The 25,414-nt window shown below is 40.1% G+C and overlaps 1 protein-coding gene across 2 annotated transcripts in view; it reads left to right on the forward strand.

The window, feature by feature from the left end:
- Window positions 1–25,414, forward strand: part of UBE3C (ubiquitin protein ligase E3C) — a 551,478-nt gene that overhangs the window by 132,279 nt on the left and 393,785 nt on the right. For both annotated transcript variants that reach the window (XM_053713824.1, XM_053713825.1), the window contains exon 6: window positions 6,046–6,161. In XM_053713824.1, coding sequence (XP_053569799.1) covers window positions 6,046–6,161 — 116 coding nt within the window. The remainder of the gene's footprint in view (window positions 1–6,045; window positions 6,162–25,414) is intronic.

Raw genomic sequence — 25,414 nt, forward strand, 5'->3', positions numbered from 1 at the left:
GTTGAAGCATGGCTGGGCACCCATGGGGTTCAAGCGCTGCTCAGACCTGGAATCTTCTGGGGTATTTCTTCCAGTTCCTTTTTTAGGAACTGGGTTTTGGAGTTTTATTCCAACTATTCTGCCTTTTTATGGTCACTGATAGCATTATTTGTTTTCATTAGATACAATAAATGCATATTTTTCATTTTTCTGTTTTCATTCAGATTATTTCCTGAGGATGCGGAATCTCATATGATTCACTTTGCTCTTCAGGACATAGTTAGAGGATCTTTTTTTCAAAAGTTCTTGATTCCTCACGTAAGGGTCACCTTTTTTAGGTTTCCAGATGGTTTATGTCACTGTCTTTGTCTCTATCGGACAAGGGACAATTTGTATTGGGTTCCGTCTGTCGGTACCTTTAGTCTCTATTATTTCCTTCAGTTGCTATATATGCATAGAAGTTTTAACAGCATTGGATTCAATTCCCTTTGCTCATTTTCAATGGAAAGATCCTTTCCGGCTTTTTATGAGTGTTGTTTCTTCAAGAACATGGTTGGAGGATCAATTAACCAATCAGTTTGTTGATTCCTCAGACAAGAGTAACCTTTTTTAGGTTTCCAGATAGATTCAGTGTCCATGACTCTGTCTCTGTCGGACAAGAGACGTCTGAATTTGGTTTCAGCTTATCGAAACCTTCAGTCTCAATCATTCCCTTCGGTAGCTTTATGCATGGAAATTCTAGGTTCTTATGACTGCTGCATTGGACGTGTTCCCCTTTGCTCATTTTCACATGCGACCTCTTCAGCTCTGTATGCTGAACCAGTGGTGCAAGGATTATACAAAGATATCTCATTTAATATCTTTAAAACCGATTGTTCGACACCCTCTGACGTGGTACAGACCACCATCGTTTAGTTCAGGGGGCTTCTTTTGTTCTTCCAACCTGGACTGTGATCTCAACAGATGCAAGTCTGACAGGTTGGGGAGCTGTATGGGGGTTTCTGACAGCACAAGGGGTTTGGGAATCTCAGGAGGTGAGATTTCCAATCAACATTTTGGAACTCCGTTCAATTTTCAGAACTCTTCAGTCGTGGCCTCTTCTAAAGAGAGAGTCGTTCATTTGTTTTCAGACGGACAATGTCACAAATGTGGCATATGTCAATCATCATGAGGGACTCACAGTCCTCTGGCTATAAAGGAAGTATCTTGAATACTTGTATGGGCGAAATCCAGCTCCTGTCTAATTTCTGCGGTTCATATCCCAGGTATAGACAATTGGGAAGCGGATTATCTCAGTTGCCAAATGCTACATCCGGGCGAATGGTCTCTTCACCCAGAGGTATTTCTTCAGATTGCTCAAATATGGGGACTTCCAGAAATAGATCTGATGACTTCTCATCTAAACAAGAAGCTTCCCAGGTGTCTGTCCAGATCCATTGATCCTCAGGCGGAAGCAGTGGATGCATTGTCACTCCTTGGAAATATCATCCTGCTATATCTTTCCGCCTCTAGTTCTTCTTTCAAGAGTGATTTCCAAACTTCTAAAGGAGCGTTCGTTTATTCTGCTGGTGGCTCCAGCATGGCCTCACAGGTTTTGGTATGCGGATCTTGTCCGGATGGCTCCTTGCCATCCGTGGACTCTTCCGTTAAGTCCAGACCTTCTATCACAAGGTCCTTTTTTTCCATCAGGATCTCAAATCCTTAAAGTGAAGGTATGGAGATTGAACGCTTGATTCTCAGTCATAGAGGTTTCTCTGACTCCGTAATTAATACTATGTTGCAGGCTCGTAAATCTGTATCTAGGATGATATATTATCGAGTCTGGAAGACTTGCATTTTTTGGTATTTTTCTCATCATTTTTCTTGGCATTCTTTTAGAATTCCTAGAATTTTACAGTTTCTTCAGGATGTTTTGGATAAGTTTTGTCTGCAAGTTCCTTAAAAGGACAAATCTTTGCTCTTTCTGTTCTTTTTCACAGAAAGTTTGCTAGTTTTCCTGATTTTTATTGTTTTGTACAAGCTTTGGTTCGTATAAAACTTGTTATTAAGTCAATCTCTCCTCCTTGGAGTTTGAATTTGGTTCTGGGGGCTCTTCAAGCTCCTCCGTTTGAACCTATGCATTCTCTGGACATTAAATTACTTTCTTGGAAAGTTTTGTTTCTTTTGGCCATCTCTTCTGCTAGAAGAGTTTCTGAATTTTCTGCTCTTTCTTGTGAGTCTCCTTTTCTGATTTTTCATCAGGATAAGGCGGTGTTGCGAACTTCATTTACATTTTTACCTAAGGTTGTGAATTCTAACAACATTAGTAGAGAAATTGTAGTTCCTTCATTATGTCCTAATCCTAAGAATTCTAAGGAGAGATCATTGCATTCTTTGGATGTAGTTAGAGCTTTGAAATATTATGTTGAAGCTACTAAGAATTTCCGAAAGACTTCTAGTCTTTTTGTTATCTTTTCCAGTTCTAGGAAAGGTCAGAAGGCCTCTGCCATTTCTTTGGCATCTTGGTTGAAATCTTTAATTCATCATGCTTATGTCGAGTCGGGTAAAACTCTGCCTCAAAGGATTACAGCTCTTTCTACTAGGTTTCTACTTCCTGGGCGTTTAGGAATGAAGCTTCGGTTGATCAGATTTGCAAAGCAGCAACTTGATCTTCTTTGCATATTTTTACTAAATTCTACCATTTTGATGTGTTTTCTTCTTCTGAAGCAGTTTTTGGTAGAAAAATACTTCAGGCAGCTGTTTCAGTTTGATTCTTCTGCTTATAATTTCAGTTTTTTTCATTATAAGATTTAAACTTTGTTTTGGGTGTGGATTATTTTCAGCGGAATTGGCTGTCTTTATTTTATCCCTCCCTCTCTAGTGACTCTTGCGTGGAAGATCCACATCTTGGGTAGTCATTATCCCATACGTCACTAGCTCATGGACTCTTGCTAATTACATGAAAGAAAACATAATTTATGTAAGAACTTACCTGATAAATTCATTTCTTTCATGTTAGCAAGAGTCCATGAGGCCCACCCTTTTTTGTGGTGGTTATGATTTTTTTTGTATAATTTTGCACAATTATTCCAATTCCTTATTTTTTATGCTTTCGCACTTTTTCTTATCACCCCACTTCTTGGCTATTTGTTAAACTGATTTGTGGGTGTGGTGAGGGGTGTATTTATAGGCATTTGAGGTTTGGGAAACTTTGCCCCTCCTGGTAGGAATGTATATCCCATACGTCACTAGCTCATGGACTCTTGCCAATATGAAAGAAATGAATTTATCTGGTAAGTTCTTACATAAATTATGTTTTTTCCTTTTCCCTCCTGTCTTTCCCCTTGTTCCCTTCCTTTTTAGGTTCCTGGGGTAGACACTCAATATTACAACACCTGGAGGAAAAAAGTCACATCCACCTAAAGTTCAGTGTTATTTGCAGAAGTATAGTTCAATGGCTAACTCTGGCCCGAGCGCCTAGAGTGAGTCAGTTCTTTGCTGAACTTAAGCTTGCACTTTGGAGAAGGCTAGTATTATAAAGAGAGACAAGCCTATACTGTATTTGAGACGCTTCAAATAAATGTATTAGCCTGTGTCACCTACAAGCGATGATGAGGCTAGTGGATAAATACATATTGACAGAAAGCCAACCACTGATATGACAGAAGTCTTGCTGCCTTTCCAGAGAAGATAAGCTCTTTTGTGATTTTTCTTTGTCAATTTGTTTGACCCAGGTATAGCCTCCAAGAATCAAAGAGACACTTCTGTCTTGTTCAAGTGTGCTGCCATATATTGCCAGTATGTCTTAGCCATAGATAATAAGACCATAGATATCTGACATATTCCTGTGTATTGCGTGGCTAATTAATTTAGAAATGTAGTATATGGTCTAATTTCTGAAGATAGGTATATAACAAAAACCTAAAAAGTACAGTTTTTGGCGAGCTTTGGAGCTGGAGTAGGCCGCACCTCTGCAGTTTGTGCTCAGCATGTCAGCGTGTATTCACAGAGCTCCTCAATTAGCCATGTTCCGGGTCTGGCAAAGTTCTATCCAAAGGAAGTGGTTATGGCTGCGTTCCTTCATCGGTATTGTTACCCGTCTCTGATCACCAGTCCAGCTTGGTGTCTTGCCAGGGCCGTATCGTCTACCCCAGATCTCACCTCCCGTAGGATACCAGAGCGGTGCAATGAAATTCGTCCATGGCCGCAAAAGAATCCTTATGTAGGATGTTGTGGCGTTCTAGTTTGCACGTTTGCCCAAGCAACTGGGCCGGGAATCGCCTCTGCCTTTGAGGTTCTTACTTGCAGTTTCTCGCCAATTGCGGGGGACAAGCTTCTGAACACGATGGCTCTCGGCGGCTAAGGAACATCTGCATGCATGTGACGTTGGAAAGGGTGCTCTCTCGACAAGCTGCTCACCAGCAGCAAGTGTGCTAGCTCCTCCCACCGGAACCTTCTATACCAAGATTCAATATTTTAAAATGTAAAATATAGCAGTAATGGCACTGTTCATGTTTGTTATTTAACATTAGTTGTTACTTTGGGAGCAGTGTAAGGTTAAGCATGCTTCACATTTAATTTGAATATGATCATTGGTAATAGGAGTGTAAGCTTGGGTTCATACGCTCTACTTTTAATCATTCTCAGTGGATGTTCTCTATTTAAAACGGAATCAACTGATTATAAGTTTAGGGACTTACCTAATGCCTTCTGCTGAGAACACCATGGCTTTTTAAAAAAAAAAAAAAAGTTTAAATTGTAGGTCCCAAAATCATACACATCACTTAAAGCGACACTGTACCCAAATTTTTTCTTTTGTAATTCAGAAAGAGCATGCAATTTTAAGCAACTTTCTAATTTACTCCTATTATCAATTTTTCTTCGTTCTCTTGCTATCATTATTTGAAAAAGAAGGCATCTAAGCTTTTTTTTGGTTTCAGTACTCTGGACAGCACTTTTTTATTGGTGGATGAATTTATCCACCAATCAGCAAGGACAACCCAGGTTGTTCACCAAAAATGGGCCGGCATCTAAACTTACATTCTTGCATTTCAAATAAAGATACCAAGAGAATGAAGACAATTTGATAATAGTAGTAAATTAGAAAGTTGCTTAAAATGTCATGCTCAATCTGAATCACAAAAGAATTTTTTTGGGTACAGTGTCCCTTTAAAATATTTGCCTGTGAAGACTTAAAGGGACAGTCAAGTCCAAAAAACACTTTCATGATTCAAATAGGGCATGTAATTTTAAACAACATTCCAATTTACTTCACCAATTTTGCTTTGTTCTCTTGGTATTCTTAGTTGTAAGCTAAACCTAGGAGGTTCATATGCTAATTTCTTAGACCCTGAAGGCCGCCTCTAATCAGAATGCATTTTGAGAGTTTCACCACTAAGAGTGCGTTAGTTCATGTGTTTCATATAGATAACATTGAGCTCATGCACGTGAATTTACCGAGGAGTGAGCACTGATTGGCTGAAATGCTTAGGCTTAGATACAAGGTAATTGCAGAGGTAAAACGTGTATTACTATAACTGTGTTGGTTATGCAAAACTGGGGAATGGGTAATAAAGTGATTATCTATGTTTTTTTAACAACAAAAATTCTGGTGTTGATTGTCCCTTTAATTTATATTATATAAACCTCTGCTGCTTATCTGAGAAGGTGAGGTGTCTGAATATTGGTTCACAGGCCCTTACAGCATATGTGCGTATGCCGCGGAAAAACAGCAATAAATTTTACTAGAAACATTTTTGCTAATAGAAGTACATTGCGAAAATGCCTCTCTTTATAGTTGAAATCCACCCATGCACATTTCAGTTTTGACCTTTCTATCCCTTTTTAATAAATGCTTTTTAATAATACCTTTTTAGATATGTTTCTGTTTTAAGTTTTCCATTATTCCACATTTCTAAGTTATCAGTTATTTATGTACACAAAGCTTTCTAAACATGTGCATCTCTACTTTTTCCCCACTACTGATCATAATGGTTTTGTGAAAAGGTTTTGCATCTGATTAAATTTCGCTCATGAAATGATGCTACAGATTTTAAAATATAATATGTGATCTTTCTCTTCTCACAGATATGGATTTGCCAGAATTTAATAAAACAGTGTTCCCAGTTTGTAAAACAGCTGACAGGCCCGGACAAAATCATCTGTCTGTATCAAATCAAGAGGCTTTTAGGGTTATGTTGCAGGTAAAGATTTGTGATTTTTCTCTAACAATTGTTAGCTGCTGTGCTAATACCACGTGTATTATTATTATTATTGTTACTACTACTATTGCTACTATTTAATTTTTTTGTAGAGTGCAGTATATTAATGACAGTACACAGTGCTGCAAAACGTACATCATAAACAAATCAGAAATGTCCTAAAATGACACCGGTTAAATTAAGAAAATATTTATTCTAGTAGTGTGCATAGCAGAATATTAGTATTTAGATTATTTTCCAACTGTTCATAGATTCCTGCGTATCTTACAAAATATTGCTGTATTGTCGAGGAGAGGAAAAGTTGACTCTTCAGTTCTGCCTTTCAGAATGTTAAAAGCAAACCTTAAAACTGCAGCTTTCAAAAACCAAATGTATTTTCATTCTCTGCCCTATATACTGTATGTGGTCTTGGCCTTTAGGTTATAAAGCAGTCCTACAACACAGAAGAGTTGCTGAAGTGGGAATGAGCATAGCTCACTAGCTGTCCTTTTGGTTGATGCTGTATAGCACACGTGCCTTTCAAATTATCTTTTTATATTGTTTGTCCTCTTATTTTGTCACCTCCTTTATAAATCTTTTTTGTTGAGTGTCACCAGGGCAAGCCAAGATAATAAGATATTAATTATAAAATAAGTTGTCCAGAGTCTTTCTGAAGAGGAGTACTATACCCACTTTAAATACACAATCGTAACAGTACATCAATACACTGGGATATGAGGTGCTTGTGGTGATCAGGGAATCTATGTCCCCATCCAGATAATCCAAAGAAGTAAGTCTACATTCATTAGGTTCTGTGGACTTCTTTGGAATACCCACTTTAAATGTTGGGGCCTTAGGCTTAGTGACATCTTAGTTGGCAAGGGCTAAATAGAGAGCCTGATATGGAAATCACATAAATTGAATTAGTCTCTTAATTACTTTTCTAAGTATAGCTGGAAGAACTCTCCTAAGTATAGCTAGAAGGACTAAGTATGGGTTTCTCAACTTATCCAAGGAGACAGTCCAGCCCCAAAATGTTAGGCAGTTCTTCTTTTTCCTCAATGATACATTGACGGCACAAAAGCATAGGGAGAAATATGAAAACTTTTATTTCCTTCCCAGAAAATAGAAATATGTTTTGTCTTTACTAAACGTACTGCTAAAGAAAACGTTGTATGTTTTTGCTATGGTTTTGTCCATTTGTTATCTCTGGTTGGTGGAACTTTCTCTTATCTCAGAGGGAGCTTACACGTCAATACAAGTAATGCTTTAAACAATAATGCCACAGTGCAGCACTCATAAAGCGGTATTACAAATTAAAATGATTAGGAACTGCTACTCTAATCAGTCTTGCTGGATATAGATTTACCATTCTCAGGAGTGCAGACATTCTGGAGACCTTTCAATTGACAAGTAATTTAAAAATGTAGCTGAATTGTGCTCATACGATAAGCTCCGTGCAGTAGGAATAATTATGCTTCCTATTTGTGTGGTTAGAGTGCAGCTGTAGTTATATAATACATGGTAAGATTTTCCAGAATAGTATAAAAGAAAATGTATTGCATAACAACCCCTGTCACTGTAGCTTGGAAGGGTACTGATTAGTCTTAAGGTCATCACATGTAAATTGTAGAGAAAGATTTATTATTTTTTAATTATGAAAGCTTCTCCAATAACCATTATCATTTTTTTTTCTTTTCTTTTTTTTAAAAATGCTTAGACTGCATTGTGGATTGTCCACAATGAAGCACTAAGAGATTTATATTATTACTGTGAAAGATGATGAGAATGTCACATTTACTGTCTTGTTTCCAAGTATAGCTTGTTATATATGTTTGCAAACTAAGCAAAATCATATTTTAGCCAGTTTTTTACAACCCCAATTCCAAAAAAGTTGGACAGTATAGAAAATGCAAAAAACAAACAAACAAAAAGAGTCATTTGAAAATTCAGTTCACCCTGTACTATATTGACGACACATTATTAACACATTATTTGATGTTTTACTTGTGAATTTAATGTATTTTTGAAAATATACACTCATTTCAAATCTGATGACTGCAACATGTTTAAAAAAAGTTGTGACAGGAGCAATTTTAGACTAATAGCGATGTGACAAGTGGAAATAAGAAAGTGATGTGAAACAGGGGAGGCAATAGTGTAATTATAGTATATAAGGAGCCTCCAAAAAAGGCCAAGTCCTTCAAGAGCAAAGATGGGTCGAGGCTCGACAATCTGCCAACAGATGCGTCTGCGAATAATCCAAAATTTGGAGAACAACATTCCCCAAAGACAAATCAGTTGGATTTTGGGTATTTCACCTTCTACAGTGCACAATATAATTAAAAGACTCAAGGAATCCGGTCAAATCTCGGTGTGTAAAGGGCAAAGCCGAAAACAACTTCTGAATGCGTGTGATCTCTGATCCCTCAGTCTGTAATGGATATCCTGACATGGGCTTGGGAATACTTTGTTAAACCTTTGTCAGTCAACACCATTCTATGCTGCATCCACAGATGCAAGTTAAGGCTTTACTATACAAAGAAGAAACCATACATTAACACTAACCAGAAGCACTGCTGACTTCTCTGGGCCCAGTCTCATCTGAGATGGACAGTAGCACAGTGAAATAGTGTGTTGTTAGCCGACGAGTCAAGATTTCAAACAGTTTAAGGAAAAACAAGCAGTCTTGTTCTCCGGGCCAAAGAGGAAAAGGTCCATCCAAGCTGTTATCAGTGTTAGGTCGAAAAGCCAGCTTCTGTCATGGTATGGGGGGTGTAATTGCCATTGTATGGGTAACTTGCACACCTGTTAGGGCACCATTAATGCAGAAAGATATGTATACATTTTGGAGCGGACCAAGAGAGATACCCCCCTCCACAACAGTACTCGAACACTTTGTTTGTAAAAACAGCAAAATAGCAAACCGCTGACACAAAGGGAGCAATGCACAAAGAGAAGTCAAATGATGAATGTTGCAAAAGATGGGGAGGCTTTTCACATCTTGGGAATACCCCACATCTCGTGACTCATCCGGTCCTAGGGAGTTGGATTCTCAAGGTCGCGCTTCCCAATCAACCGCTGTTTTGCGGGTGCTGCTCCTACTCACTCATGTGAGGTCATCCGTTGCGGTCCTCCGGGGCATCGACTATGACTCCCTCCTCAGATGTCACAAGGGGGTGTGTGTGTCACCTCCTCACCTCCCATTGGTCAGCTTCAGCTCTCAGCTCAGTACAGGCAAATCTCAGGGTTCAAGGAAAGATAGGGATATATCAGCTGTGCTTCACGCTAGGCAGGTCAGTAGAACATGTAAACAAAAAAGGATGAGCAGAGCACCGGCTATATAAAAACTTGAATTTTTATTCCAAAAATAGTTAAAAGTTTCAGAATGCACACAGTGGAGAAAAATAAAAGGAGTCGGCTCTCTGCCTCCTAAAACTACAAAATGGCTCCTATTGGTTGATACATCTTTGTACATATTAATACATATTAACCTTTTCTTGGCCCCTTGGCCCCTATCGGTATACCAAGAAATATACACATTATAAACCTAGATCATAGTTAATCATGCTATATAACTCATTTAAAAGTTTACAAAAGTATGTAGCAGTATAAGGTGGTCTTCAAAGGACAGATTAACACAGTAAACAAAATTACAATGTTAACAAAGCGAATGTTCCAAACGGCATCATATCTAGACTTAGTGGGGCCATAAGATATTACTTCCACATAATTATTAATTAAGGCACCTAAAATTACAAAGAGGGTGAAACACAAACAGATATTACAGATACAAAAAAAAAATATATCACATTGTTTTTATTCACTCCTCTATATAGTCTAGTAGCTTCAATAGACCGACTCATATTACATTTTAGTAACTCCTCCTAAGAGAAAACTAAATGCTGATTAACACAGTATATAGTTAAAAGGTAAAGATGTGAGATTCCAACCTATACTAACATATGCATGTAAATGGGCTGAAAATATAAGGCAAAGTTGTTGCTATCTCTTAACTGGTCAGACACTAGTCTGTGATAGTACAACCCATTAACTTAATTTGTGCTAAATGATGCAATGGTTTGTTACTCTTACTACAACAAAGTTAAAAAAAATCTCAAAATATTTAACCCTATAGCATGGCTTGATTTAAGTAGGCCACTCATGAAGGAAAGAAGTTTCTTAATTTTCCGCTGACACTGAGTGCAGGTATTGTAGTACACATATGGAAACTGTCTATAGAGAGACTAGGAGAGGCTACTGCCAAAAATTAATCAAGTCATAATTTGAATTTAACCCTTGTATGTATCTAGTTTTCTTTCATGTAAATGGCAAGAGTCCATGAGTTAGTGACGTATGGGATATACACTCCCACTAGGAGTGGGCAAAGTCTCCCAAACCCCAAAATGCCTACAAATATACCTCCCACCACACTCACACCTTAGTTTTACAAACTTTGCCTCCTATGGAGGTGGTAAAGTAACATTGTGCTTGATTTCTATGATTTCTTCTATGATAAGCGCTTCTAAGCATTCTGAAGCCCAATTCCTCTCAGAGTACAGTGTTTGTCAGAGGGACGCGAAGAGAGTATTACCTGTTGATTTTTATGGTTTCACTCATGGGAAATCTTTTCAAGGGTTCTCTGTTATCGGTCGTAGGGATTCATCTCCTACCTCCCTTTTCAGATCGACGATATACTCTTGTACAATTACCTATGCTGATAGTTTTCAGTACTGGTTTGGCTATCTGCTATATGTGGATGGGTGTCTTTCGGTAAGTATGTATCATTATTTAAGACACTCTCAGCTATGTTTGGCGCTTTATGTTTTAAAATAAAGTTTTAAATATATGTATTTACTTATATTTGCCATGAGTCAGGTATATGTGTATTTCCCTTTGCAGTTTAACAGTTTCAATATGGGAATCATATTTTAGGAAGTTATTTTTTTACCTGGGGTTTAGTCTTTTTTTCCAATTTGACTTACTTTTCCTTATTTCGCGGGCAAACTAGGCTTGCAAGGGCGCAATGATGCTATTATTTTTTGAGTAATTTTTGTCGCAAATTTTCGTCTACAGTGGCGCAAGTTTCGTCATTTCCTGCGTCTTTGTTGACGTTAGGCTGTTGGCGCGAAGTTGCGCATGTTATGACGCAAGTTGGGTCATTTCCGGATGTTGGTTGATGCCAAAAAATGTCATTACTATTTGCTTGGCGCCAAATATTTTTTTTAGTTATTTTTACCCCACTTCCTTTATGCTTTTGCTCCCTTTTTATTCTAGAGGGCTATGCTGTTTGCTTTTCTGCCTATTTAGCTTTTCCCTTTTTTTTCATTCCTGAAACTGCTATATGAGGAAATTGGATATTTGATTAAATGTTATTTTTTCTTTTACATTTTTGCAAAGATGTCTCAGTCTGATCCTGCCTCAGAAGCTACTGTAGGAACCATGCTGCCTGAACACAGTTCTGCCAAAGCGAAGTGTATCTGTTGTAAGCAAGCTGAGATTATATCTCCGGCTATATTATGTAACAGTTGTCATGATAAGCTTTTGCATGCCGATAATGTTTCTATTAGTACTAGTACAATACCTGTTGTTCCTTCAACATCTAATGTACATGATATCCCTGATGATATGAAAAATTATATTGCTGATGCAATTCAGAAGGCTATGTCTGCTATTCCACCTTCTAATAAACGTAAAAGATCTTTTAAAACTTCACATAAGTCTGATGAAATTTGTAATGACCGAAAACATACTGAAATATCCTCCTCTGAAGCGAATATCTCTGGTTCAGAAGATCCTACTTCAGACGTTGAAATTGATAAATCTTCTCTTTTTTTAAGATTGAATTTATTCGTTCTTTATTGAAAGAAGTATTGGTTACTTTGAATATTGAGGAGTTTGATCCTCTTGAGAACAAATCCAGAAAGCGGTTTAATTCTGTTTTTAAACCTCCTGTGATTACTCTTCAGGGTTTTCCTGCTCCAGATGCTGGTTCTGATGTGATTGCTAAGGAATGGTCTAAGCCTGGTGATTGTTTAATCCTTCTTCTAGTTTCAAGAAGTTATAGCCTTTACTAGTGGCTAAGTTGGAGTTTTGGGAAACAGTCCCTAAGGTTGATGGGGCTATTTCTACTCTTGTTAAACGTACTACTATTCCTATGGAAGATGGTACTTATTTTAAGGATCCTTTAGATAGGAAGATTGAATCTTATCTAAGGAAAGCTTATTTACATTCTGGCTATATTCTCAAGCCTTCCATTTCTATGGCTGATGTTGCAGCTGCATCAACTTTTTGGTTGGATAGCTTAGTACATCAGGAAGCAGATCCTGATTTGTCTAGCATTATTAGTTTGCTTCAACATACTAATCATTTTATCTGTGATGCTTTTTTGATATCATCAAGATTGATGTTAAATCAATGTCTTTAGCTATTTTAGCTAGAAGAGCTTTATGGCTTAAATCTTGGAATGCTAACATGGTATCTAAATCTAGATTACTATCTCTATGTTTCCAGGGTAATAATTTATTTGGTTCTCAGTTGGATTCTATTATTTCCACTATGTCACAATTGAAGATTATCTTTAAGAATTTAAACCTCTGTTTTCTAGGATTCACAAATATGACAATGTATAAATATATATATGTTACACAGAGGATAACACAGGAGGCCCAAAGGTGTGTAAGCTCTGTGTATTAATATGGCCCTTTAATAGTCTGAACTCAAATCACTCTGGAGTTCAGTGAATATTTAGGGCGTAACAGTGTAACAAAATATGTAACAGATTGAGATATTGTATACAAATGACAAAGTTACTGATATTAGGCAGGATCAATAAACAGTTGTTGTTGCGGTATGCATTTCTCAGTATAATGGCAGACTCTTGTTATACAATGTAATAATATACGACCTGATTCCACTAGCGTGGAAGGTAGAACTCCAGAGGTGACAGAGTGGAGGGATCAGACCAGGTAAGTTAGTTCAGTCACCGGAGCCCCTTATCCTCTGCACGCGGTGAGTAGGGAGAGCTGTAGCTGCGGCTGCAGCTGATGACGTCACCCGCTCTGAAGCCGGAGGGCTGTGTGGATGCGGAGCTGCAGCGCAGCTCAGTCTGCTTAACTTGAGGCCAGTTAGTAGGTTAGCGGTACCGGCAGGTAAGCTGGGACAGGCAAAGTGGAGATAGGTAGAGCCCAGAGTGTAACTGGTTCTGGCTGTTGTAGACAGGGTAACGGAAACTTTGGAATCACAGCAGGAATAGTGGCTAGAAAGCCAGACTTGGGTGAGGAGGTAGAACATTCAGAATCTACCAAACAAAATAACCAAGCAATGAGTCTAGGAGGGGGAGGTGCTTTTATAGCACTATTGGTAATTAAGGATGATACCAGTTAAAGGTACAGAGCATGAAAGGAACCCTGACAGAGTCCCCCCCCAAAGAAACCACAACGAGGTTTCAAGGAACGGGCCTCTCAGGGTTACGACGATGGAAGAGAGAAACCAAATGAGGGGCTGTAACATTTGTAGCGGGTTCCCAAGAATCCTCTGAAGTATCAAAACCCTTCCAATGGATCAGGTATTCCAAACGGCCGGCTCTGCGCCTAGAGTCCAGGATGCTGTGAACCTCATATTCGAGGTCATCAGCCAAGGAGTGGTTAGGGAGTTCGACCACGGGAGTGGAAGCAGAGGAGTCACTAGGTTTAATGAGAGACACATGAAAGGTCGGATGGATCCGGTAGGTGGAAGGCAGTTTCAAGGTGACAGTAACAGGATTTGGAAGAGCCACAATCGGGAAAGGACCAATGAAAAGTCTAGTTAGTTTTCTTGAAGGAAGATGGAGCTTTAAATTTTTTGTGGACAACCAAACTAGTTGACCTATGCGGTACTCAGGTTGTTGTCTATGACGTAGATCATAGTGTTTTTTATATGATGCTTGTGCATGTCTGATGTCATCTTGTATGACAGTGAATGCCTGTGAGATATCGTTTATAGTGTCATTTACTTGAGGACAGGTAGATTCAACTCTAGGGAGCATATGGTTTCTCGGATGGATGCCATTGTTAATGAAGAAAGGGCTGTATTTGGTAGAAGCATTAGGAGTGTTATTATATGCAAATTCAGCCAACGGAAGGAACGAGTACCACGAATCGTGTTGGTGGGAACAGTAACAGCGAAGGTACTGTTCTAACCACTGATTGGTCCTTTCAGTTTGTCCGTTACATTGGGGATGATAAGAAGTAGTTAGTTTCTGTTTAATTTGTAAGGCTGTACATAATTGTTTCCAAAATTTTGAGGTAAACTGAGAACCTCTGTCAGTGAGTATACTGGTTGGGATCCCATGAAGTCGAACAATTTCTTTGATGAAAAGTTGTGATGTTAGTGACGCTGTAGGTACAGAGGTGGTTGGAATGAAGTGAGCCATTTTAGAAAATACATCTACAACAACCATTATACATGTGTATGAGGAGGAGTTAGGTAAATCTACTATGAAATCAAGTGAAATGTCAGTCCATGGTTTTGTTGGTATAGGATTGGGTTGTAACAATCCTATAGGTCTCATATGAGAAGGTTTAGAACTAGAACAAGTATCACAATGTGAGATGTAACTTTTGACAGAAGTTAGGAGTGAGGGCCACCAGTAAGATCGTCTTAGAAGAGACAAAGTTTTGTGAACCCCCAGATGTCCTGCTAGTGGAGAATCATGAACAGAATTAAGAACAGTGTTTCTTAAATTAGGTGGAACATATAGTAGTTGGTTATGGTAGTATAAACCATCTTTGTCCCTTTGTAGTAGGTCAGTTGGTTTGGTAGTATCACTTTCTTGTGAGCATTGGATATCAAGTGGTTTTAAAACGAGGGAGGCTATGATATTTTCTTTTGGTATCACAGTCGATGGTGGGTTGTCTGAATTTGGCTTTTGATACATTCTTGAGAGTGCGTCAGCCTTGGCGTTCTTTGATCCAGGCCTGTATGTGATAACATAATGAAATCGTGAAAAATAAAGACTCCATCTGAGTTGTCTTGATGAGAGAGTCCTATTCGTATGAAGGTATTGCAGATTTTTGTGATCTGTGAGGATAACAATAGGATGGGTTGAACCCTCCAAAAGGTGACGCCAATGGTCGAAAGAACTCTTTATTGCCAAGAGTTCTTTCTCGCCAACAGGATAGTTCAGTTCTGCGGGTGTCATCACCCTTGAAAAAAAAGCTACTGGGTGAATGGGTTCTTTGAAAGACTTCCTCTGTGAAAGAACGGCTCCCAGGGCAAAATCTGATGCATCAACTTCCAGAATAAACTGTAAGTTGGTGTCAGGGAACTGAAGTATTGGAGCGGTAGTGAATCGGTCTTTTAGGTTATCAAAAACCTTTTGAGTGAGTAATGACCAATGAAACTTATGGTGTTGTTTTGTGAGATCAGACAGTGGTTTAGTCAGTGCTGCAAATTTATGGATAAATTTACGATAAAAGTTTGCGAACCCAAGGAAACGTTGTATATCTGTTTTACACTTGGGGACAGGCCATTGTCTGATACAATTTACTTTTGTTTCTTCCATTCTAATACCTGTGGAGCTAATGTGATAACCCAAAAAGGACACTTGATCAACATGGAATAAACACTTCTCCAACTTAGCATAGAGACTATGTGTACGTAATCTGTCAAGAACTGTTGTGACATGTTTAATATGATCCTGTAAGTTTTGTGAATATATAAGAATGTCATCAAGGTATACGACAATGTAAACATCTAAGATGTCACGGAAAATATCGTTAATGAAATTCGGAAATGTAGCCGGCGCATTACAGAGTCCGAATGGCATAACAACATACTCGAATAACCCGTAGCGGGTTCTAAATGCTGTCAGCCACTCGTCGCCGGCTCGGATTCTGACGAGGTTGTAGGCCCCTCTCAGGTCCAATTTTGTGAAGACCTTAGCTCCTCGCAACCTCTCAATAAGTTCTGGTATTAATGGAAGTGGGTATCTGTTTTTTATTGTACGTTTATTGAGTTCTCTATAATCTATGATCGGCCTGAGTGAATCATCCTTATTTCTCACAAAGAAAATACCAGCACCTGCTGGTGATGTGGAAGGCCTGATAAAGCCTTTCTCAAGACTTTCCTGTAAGTAATTTTTTAGATGATCCAATTCAGGTTTGGATAAGGGATAAATATGACCATAGGGTATAGTAGACCCTGGTAGAAGCTCAATGGGGCAATCATATACCCTATGAGGTGGTAGGGATTGGGCTTCTTTTTTACTGAATACATCAGAGTATGCAGAATAACAGTTAGGCAGTGTAGGTTCAGATACTACTGATATTTGATGTATGGTGTAACAAGATTGCATACAGTAATTAGAAGATAGTGAAATGGAAAAGTCAGTCCAATTTAGAGTGGGTTTGTGTGTTTTTAACCAAGGAATACCTAATATGAGGGGGAACATTGGAGATGTGATAACATTAAAACATATAGTTTCACTATGACCTGTACTGGTACACATATCCAACGGCACGGTTTGTTGATTTACTGGACCTGAGGAGAGAGGGGAACCATCAACAACATTAAACAAGACAGGAGAAGATTTTGCTTCAATAGGTATTTTATTGGCCCTTACGAACTCAAGGTCAATGAAATTACCACTTGCTCCTGTGTCAATTAGAGCTTCAGTTCTGACCCTGTGATGTTGCCACTGTAAGGAGAGAGATAAAAAAAAATAAGTACTATTTTTGTCCTTCAGGTTATGGTAACGTAAAGTGTTTTTTGACCTACCCGACTTTTGCTTAATCAAAAGGGGGCATCCCTTAACTTCATGGTCTCTGGCGGCGCAGTACATACAGAGATTCAGGAGGCGGCGTCTGTTCTTTTCTTGTTGGGAAAGAGGTCCCTTAATTACTCCAATCTCCATCGGAGTCTCCACATCATGTTCTCTATGTGTGATTTGTGTAGTGATTTTCCTTGGAATAGTAACATGTCCTGTCTTCTCATGACGGCGTTCCCTGATCCTTCTATCAATGGTGATAGATAAAGTGTAAAGATCTTCGAGGGAAGCAGGGATACCAATCCTAGATAACTCATCCTTGATATCATCAGATAATCCTATCCGGAAGTGGTTTTTCAAGGATGGTTCATTCCATTGGGAATCTTTTGCATGTATTTTGAACTGGGCAATGTAATCTTCTACAGGTTGCCTGTTCTGTTTTAAGGCTCTTATGGAAGCTTCGGCAGAGCTTTGTTTGAAGGGATCATCATATAATGATGACATCTGCTTCAAGAAATCATCCAGTGAGTTCAAGATGGGATCTTGGATCTCATAATAAGTATCAGCCCAAGCACGAGGCTCTGCCCTTAGGAAGGATATGATAGTAAGGACCTTGAGTCTGTCTGTCCTGTATGTGTTTGGTTTTAACTCAAACAGCAGGAGACATGAGTTTTTAAACTCCCTGTACTGAGATCTGTTGCCTGAAAACTTGTCTGGTAAACTGACCTGTGGTTCAGGTGCCTGTACAGGAGGGTTAGTCTTAGTATTGTAAAGGTCTCTTATGCAGGTTTTAACTGTTTCATTATCACTCTGCAGCTCTCTTACAGTCTGTGTAAGGTTATCTATGCACTGTGACATATTAGTGATTTTAACCGTTAAGTCCTCAGAGGTCATTTTAAGGCTTGGTTATTATGTCACAATTGAAGATTATCTTTAAGAATTTAAACCTCTGTTTTCTAGGATTCACAAATATGACAATGTATAAATATATATATGTTACACAGAGGATAACACAGGAGGCCCAAAGGTGTGTAAGCTCTGTGTATTAATATGGCCCTTTAATAGTCTGAACTCAAATCACTCTGCAGTTCAGTGAATATTTAGGGCGTAACAGTGTAACAAAATATGTAACAGATTGAGATATTGTATACAAATGACAAAGTTACTGATATTAGGCAGGATCAATAAACAGTTGTTGTTGCGGTATGCATTTCTCAGTATAATGGCAGACTCTTGTTATACAATGTAATAATATACGACCTGATTCCACTAGCGTGGAAGGTAGAACTCCAGAGGTGACAGAGTGGAGGGATCAGACCAGGTAAGTTAGTTCAGTCACCGGAGCCCCTTATCCTCTGCACGCGGTGAGTAGGGAGAGCTGTAGCTGCGGCTGCAGCTGATGACGTCACCCGCTCTGAAGCCGGAGGGCTGTGTGGATGCGGAGCTGCAGCGCAGCTCAGTCTGCTTAACTTGAGGCCAGTTAGTAGGTTAGCGGTACCGGCAGGTAAGCTGGGACAGGCAAAGTGGAGATAGGTAGAGCCCAGAGTGTAACTGGTTCTGGCTGTTGTAGACAGGGTAACGGAAACTTTGGAATCACAGCAGGAATAGTGGCTAGAAAGCCAGACTTGGGTGAGGAGGTAGAACATTCAGAATCTACCAAACAAAATAACCAAGCAATGAGTCTAGGAGGGGGAGGTGCTTTTATAGCACTATTGGTAATTAAGGATGATACCAGTTAAAGGTACAGAGCATGAAAGGAACCCTGACACACTATCACTGGGTGGAAGGGAGTTTTTTTGCCTCAAGATAAAAAATCTAAGGGTAAATCTAAAGCTTATAATCGTTTTCGTTCCTTTCGTCAGAAAAAAGAACAGAAAACCACTCCTTCCCCTAAGGACTCTGGTTCCAATTGGAAGCTGTCTTCAAGTTGGAATAAATCTAAGCCTTTTAAGAAACCAAAGCCAGCCTCCAAGTCTGCATGAAGATGCAGCCCTCATTCCAGTTCAACTGGTGGGGGGCAGATTAAAATTATTTCAAGACATTTGGACAGATTCTGTTCAAAATCAATGGATTCAGAGCATTGTCTCTCAAGGGTATCGAATAGGTTTCAGAGTAAGACCTCCTGTGAGAAGATTCTTTCTCTCTCACGTTCCAACAAATCCTGTTAAAGTTAAGGCTTTTCTGAAGTGTGTTTCAGATCAGGAGCTTTCAGGGGTGATTATACCAGTTCCACTTCAGGAACAGGGTCTGGGTTTTTATTCAAATCTATTCATTGTCCCAAAGAAAGAAAATTTATTCAGACCAGTTCTGTATCTGAAGTTTTTGAATCGTTTTGTAAGGGTCCCAACTTTCAAGATGATGACTATAAGGACTATTCTACCTTTTGTTCAGCAAGGACATTTCATGTCTACAATAGACTTACAGGATGCTTGTCTTCACATTCCGATTCATCCAGATCACTATTGTTTTCTTCGATTCTCTTTTCTAGACAAGCATTACCAATTTGTCGCTCTTTCATTTGGCTTAGCGACAGCTCCAAGAACCTTTTCGAAGGGTTTCGGTGCCCTTCTATCTGTAATCAGAGAGCAGGGTATTGCAGTGTTTCCTTATTTGGACGATATCTTGGTACTGGCTCAATCTTTTCATTTAGCAAAATCTCACACTAATCAACAAGTGTTGTTTCTTCAAAGACATTGTTGGAGGATCAATTTACCAAATAGTTTCTTGATTCCTCAGAAAAGGGTCACCTTTTTAGGTTTCCAGATATTCAGTGTCCATGACTCTGTCTTTAACAGACAAGAGACGAATGAAATTGGTTTCAGCCTGTTGAAACCTTCAGTCTCGATCATTCCCTTCAGTGGCTATGTGCATGGAAGTTTTAGGTCTTATGACTGCAGCATCAGATGCAATCCCCTTTGCATCGTTTTCATATGAGACCTCTGCAGCTTTGCATGCTGAATCAGTGGTGCAGGGATTATACTCTGATATCACAATTGATATTCCTAGATCCCAGCAATCTACTATCTGACTGGTGGTTAGACCATCATCATATTGTTCAAGGGGCCTCTTTTGTTCGTCCTTCCTGGTCTGTAGTCTCAACAGATGCAAGTCTTTCAGGTTGGGGAGCTGCCTGGGGGTCTCTGACAGCACAAGGGGTTTGGAATCCTCTAGAGGCGAGGTTACCAATCAATCTCTTAGAACTCTGTGCTATTTTCAGGGCTCTTCAGGCTTTGCCTCTATTTAAGAGAGAACTTTTTATTCGCTTTCAGACAGACAATTTCACAACTGTGGCATATGTCAATCATCAGGGAGGGAACTCAGTCCTTTAGCAATGAAAGAAGTATCACAGATACTTTATTGGGCGGAATCCAACTCTTGTCTAATTTCTGCGATTCATATCCCAGGTGTAGACGATTGGAAAGAGGATTATCTCAGTCGTCAGACTTTACATCCGGGGGAGTGGTCTCTCCATCCAGATGTGTTTCATCAGGTTGTGCAGATGTGGGGTCTTCCAGAAATAGATCTGATGGTTTCCCATCTAAAAAAGAAACTTCCCAGATACCTTTCCAGGTCCAGGGATCCTCAGGCGGAGATGGTGGATGCGTTAGCAGTTCCTTGGTCTTACCAACTTGTTTATATTTTTTTGCCTCTAGTTCTTCTTCCAAGGGTGATCTCCAAGATCATAATGAAACAATTGCATTTGTTTCTGATAGTACCAGGATGGCCTCACAGGTTTTGGTATGCGGATCTTGTCCGGATGTCCAGTTGTCAACCTTGGTCACTTCCAGTAAGGCCAGACCTTCTGTCTCAAGGGCCGTTTTTCCATCAGGATCTCAAATCACTATATTTGAAGGTATGGAAATTGAACATTTAGTGCTTAGTCATAGAGGTTTCTCTGACTTAGTGATTAATACTATGTTGCAGGCTTGTAAGTCTGTTTCTCGGAAGATTTATTATCGGGTTTGGAAAACCTATATTTTATGATGTTCTTCTCATAAATTCTCTTGGCATTCTTTTAGAATTCCTAGAATTTTACAGTTTCTTCAGGACTGTTTGGATAAAGGTTTGTCTACAAGTACTTTGAAGGGACAAATCTCTGCTCTTTCTGCTTTATTTCATAGAAAGATTGCTAAACTTCCTGATATTCACTGTTTTGTTCAGACTTCAGTCCGTATCAAGCCTGTTATTAAGTCTTATTTCTCCTCCATGGAGTCTTAACTTAGTTTTGAAGGCTTTGTAGGCTCCTTCTTTTGAGCCTATACATTCTTTGGATATTAAACTACTTTCTTGGAAAGTGTTGTTCCTTTCTCCAACATAGGTGTGTCCGGTCCACGGCGTCATCCTTACTTGTGGGATATTCTCTTCCCCAACAGGAAATGGCAAAGAGCCCAGCAAAGCTGGTCACATGATCCCTCCTAGGCTCCGCCTACCCCAGTCATTCTCTTTGCCGTTGTACAGGCAACATCTCCACGGAGATGGCTTAGAGTTTTTTAGTGTTTAACTGTAGTTTTTCATTATTCAATCAAGAGTTTGTTATTTTCAAATAGTGCTGGTACGTACTATTTACTCAGAAACAGAAAAGAGATGAAGAATTCTGTTTGTATGAGGAAAATGATTTTAGCAACCGTAACTAAAATCCATGGCTGTTCCACACAGGACTGTTGAGAGCAATTAACTTCAGTTGGGGGAACAGTGTGCAGTCCCTTGCTGCTTGAGGTATGACACATTCTAACAAGACGATGTAATGCTGGAAGCTGTCATTTTCCCTATGGGATCCGGTAAGCCATGTTTATTACGATTGTAAATAAGGGCTTCACAAGGGCTTATTTAGACTGTAGACTTTTTCTGGGCTAAATCGATTGATTATTAACACATATTTAGCCTTGAGGAATCATTTATTCTGGGTATTTTGATATAATAATATCGGCAGGCACTGTTTTAGACACCTTATTCTTTAGGGGCTTTCCCAAAGCATAGGCAGAGTCTCATTTTCGCGCCGGTGTTGCGCACTTGTTTTTGAGAGGCATGGCATGCAGTCGCATGTGAGAGGAGCTCTGATACTTATAAAAGACTTCTGAAGGCGTCATTTGGTATCGTATTCCCCTTTGGGTTTGGTTGGGTCTCAGCAAAGCAGATACCAGGGACTGTAAAGGGGTTAAAGCTTAAAACGGCTCCGGTTCCGTTATTTTAAGGGTTAAAGCTTCCAAAATTGGTGTGCAATATTTTTAAGGCTTTAAGACACTGTGGTGAAAATTTGGTGAATTTTGAACAATTCCTTCATGTTTTTTCGCAATTGCAGTAATAAAGTGTGTTCAGTTTAAAATTTAAAGTGACAGTAACGGTTTTATTTTAAAACGTTTTTTGTACTTTCTTATCAAGTTTATGCCTGTTTAACATGTCTGAACTACCAGATAGACTGTGTTCTGAATGTGGGGAAGCCAGAATTCCTATTCATTTAAATAAATGTGATTTATGTGATAATGACAATGATGCCCAAGATGATTCCTCAAGTGAGGGGAGTAAGCATGGTACTGCATCATTCCCTCCTTCGTCTACACGAGTCTTGCCCACTCAGGAGGCCCCTAGTACATCTAGCGCGCCAATACTCCTTACTATGCAACAATTAACGGCTGTAATGGATAATTCTGTCAAAAACATTTTAGCCAAAATGAACCCTTGTCAGCGTAAGCGTGGCTGCTCTGTTTTAGTTACTGAAGAGCATGACGACGCTGATATTAATATCTCTGAAGGGCCCCTAACCCAATCTGAGGGGGCCAGGGAGGTTTTGTCTGAGGGAGAAATTACTGATTTAGGGAAGATTTCTCAGCAGGCTGAATCTGATGTGATTACATTTAAATTTAAGTTGGAACATCTCCGCATTTTGCTTAAGGAGGTATTATCCACTCTGGATGATTGTGAAAATTTGGTCATCCCAGAGAAACTATGTAAAATGGACAAGTTCCTAGAGGTGCCGGGGCTCCCAGAAGCTTTTCCTATACCCAAGCGGGTGGCGGACATTGTTAATAAAGAATGGGAAAGGCCCGGTATTCCTTTCGTCCCTCCCCCCATATTTAAAAAATTGTTTCCTATGGTCGACCCCAGAAAGGACTTATGGCAGTCAGTCCCCAAGGTCGAGGGAGCGGTTTCTACTTTAAACAAACGCACCACTATTCCCATAGAGGATAGTTGTGCTTTCAAAGATCCTATGGATAAAAAATTAGAAGGTTTGCTTAAAAAGATGTTTGTTCAGCAGGGTTACCTTCTACAACCCATTTCATGCATTGTCCCTGTCACTACAGCCGCATATTTCTGGTTTGATGAACTGATCAAGGTGCTCGATAGTGACTCTCCTCCTTATGAGGAGATTATGGACAGAATCAATGCTCTCAAATTGGCTAATTCTTTCACTCTAGACGCCTCTTTGCAATTGGCTAAGTTAGCGGCTAAGAATTCTGGGTTTGCTATTGTGGCGCGCAGAGCGCTTTGGTTGAAATCTTGGTCGGCTGATGCGTCTTCCAAGAACAAGCTACTAAACATTCCTTTCAAGGGGAAAACGCTGTTTGGTCCTGACTTGAAAGAGATTATCTCTGATATCACTGGGGGTAAGGGCCACGCCCTTCCTCAGGATCGGCCTTTCAAGGCAAAAAATAGACCTAATTTTCGTCCCTTTCGTAAAAACGGACCAGCCCAAAGTGCTACGTCCTCTAAGCAAGAGGGTAATACTTCTCAGGCCAAGCCAGCTTGGAGACCAATGCAAGGCTGGAATAAGGGAAAGCAGGCCAAGAAACCTGCCACTGCTACCAAGACAGCATGAAATATTGGCCCCCGATCCGGGACCGGATCTGGTGGGGGGCAGACTTTCTCTCTTCGCTCAGGCTTGGGCAAGAGATGTTCTGGATCCTTGGGCGCTAGAAATAGTCTCCCAGGGCTATCTTCTGGAATTCAAGGGACTTCCCCCAAGGGGGAGGTTCCACAGGTCTCAGTTGTCTTCAGACCACATAAAAAGACAGGCGTTCTTACATTGTGTAGAAGACCTGTTAAAAATGGGAGTGATTCATCCTGTTCCATTAAGAGAACAAGGGATGGGGTTCTACTCCAATCTGTTCATAGTTCCCAAAAAAGAGGGAACGTTCAGACCAATCCTAGATCTCAAGATCTTAAACAAATTTCTCAAGGTCCCATCGTTCAAGATGGAAACCATTCGAACTATCCTTCCTTCCATCCAGGAAGGTCAATTCATGACCACGGTGGATTTAAAGGATGCGTATCTACATATTCCTATCCACAGGGAACATCATCGGTTCCTAAGGTTTGCATTCCTGGACAAACATTACCAGTTTGTGGCGCTTCCCTTCGGATTAGCCACTGCTCCAAGGATTTTCACAAAGGTACTAGGGTCCCTTCTAGCGGTGCTAAGACCAAGGGGCATTGCAGTAGTACCCTACCTGGACGACATTCTGATTCAAGCGTCGTCCCTCCCTCGAGCAAAGGCTCACACGGACATCGTCCTGGCCTTTCTCAGATCTCACGGCTGGAAAGTGAACGTGGAAAAGAGTTCTCTATCACCGTCAACAAGGGTTCCCTTCTTGGGAACAATTATAGACTCCTCAGAAATGAGGATTTTTCTAACAGAGGCCAGAATAACAAAGCTTCTGGACTCTTGTCGGATACTTCATTCCGTTCCTCTTCCTTCCGTAGCTCAGTGCATGGAAGTGATCGGGTTGATGGTAGCGGCAATGGACATAGTTCCTTTTGCGCGCATTCATCTAAGACCATTTCAACTGTGCATGCTCAGTCAGTGGAATGGGGACTATACAGACTTGTCTCCAAAGATACAAGTAAATCAGAGGACCAGAGACTCACTCCGTTGGTGGCTGTCCCTGGACAACCTGTCACAAGGGATGACATTCCGCAGACCAGAGTGGGTCATTGTCACGACCGACGCCAGTCTGACGGGCTGGGGCGCGGTCTGGGGATCCCTGAAAGCTCAGGGTCTTTGGTCTCGGGAAGAATCTCTTCTACCGATAAATATTCTGGAACTGAGAGCGATATTCAATGCTCTCAAGGCTTGGCCTCAGCTAGCGAGGACCAAGTTCATACGGTTTCAATCAGACAACATGACGACTGTTGCGTACATCAACCATCAGGGGGGAACAAGGAGTTCCCTAGCGATGGAGGAAGTGACCAAGATTATTCTATGGGCGGAGTCTCACTCCTGCCACCTGTCTGCTATCCACATCCCGGGAGTGGAAAATTGGGAAGCGGATTTTCTGAGTCGTCAGACATTGCATCCGGGGGAGTGGGAACTCCATCCGGAAATCTTTGCCCTAGTCACTCAGCTGTGGGGCATTCCAGACATGGATCTAATGGCCTCTCGTCAGAACTTCAAAGTTCCCTGTTACGGGTCCAGATCCAGGGATCCCAAGGCGGCTCTAGTGGATGCACTAGTAGCACCTTGGACCTTCAAACTAGCTTATGTGTTCCCGCCGTTTCCTCTCATTCCCAGGCT

The sequence above is a fragment of the Bombina bombina genome, chromosome 5 (assembly GCF_027579735.1).
Source record: "Bombina bombina isolate aBomBom1 chromosome 5, aBomBom1.pri, whole genome shotgun sequence".
NCBI classification, from domain to species: Eukaryota; Metazoa; Chordata; class Amphibia; order Anura; family Bombinatoridae; genus Bombina; species Bombina bombina.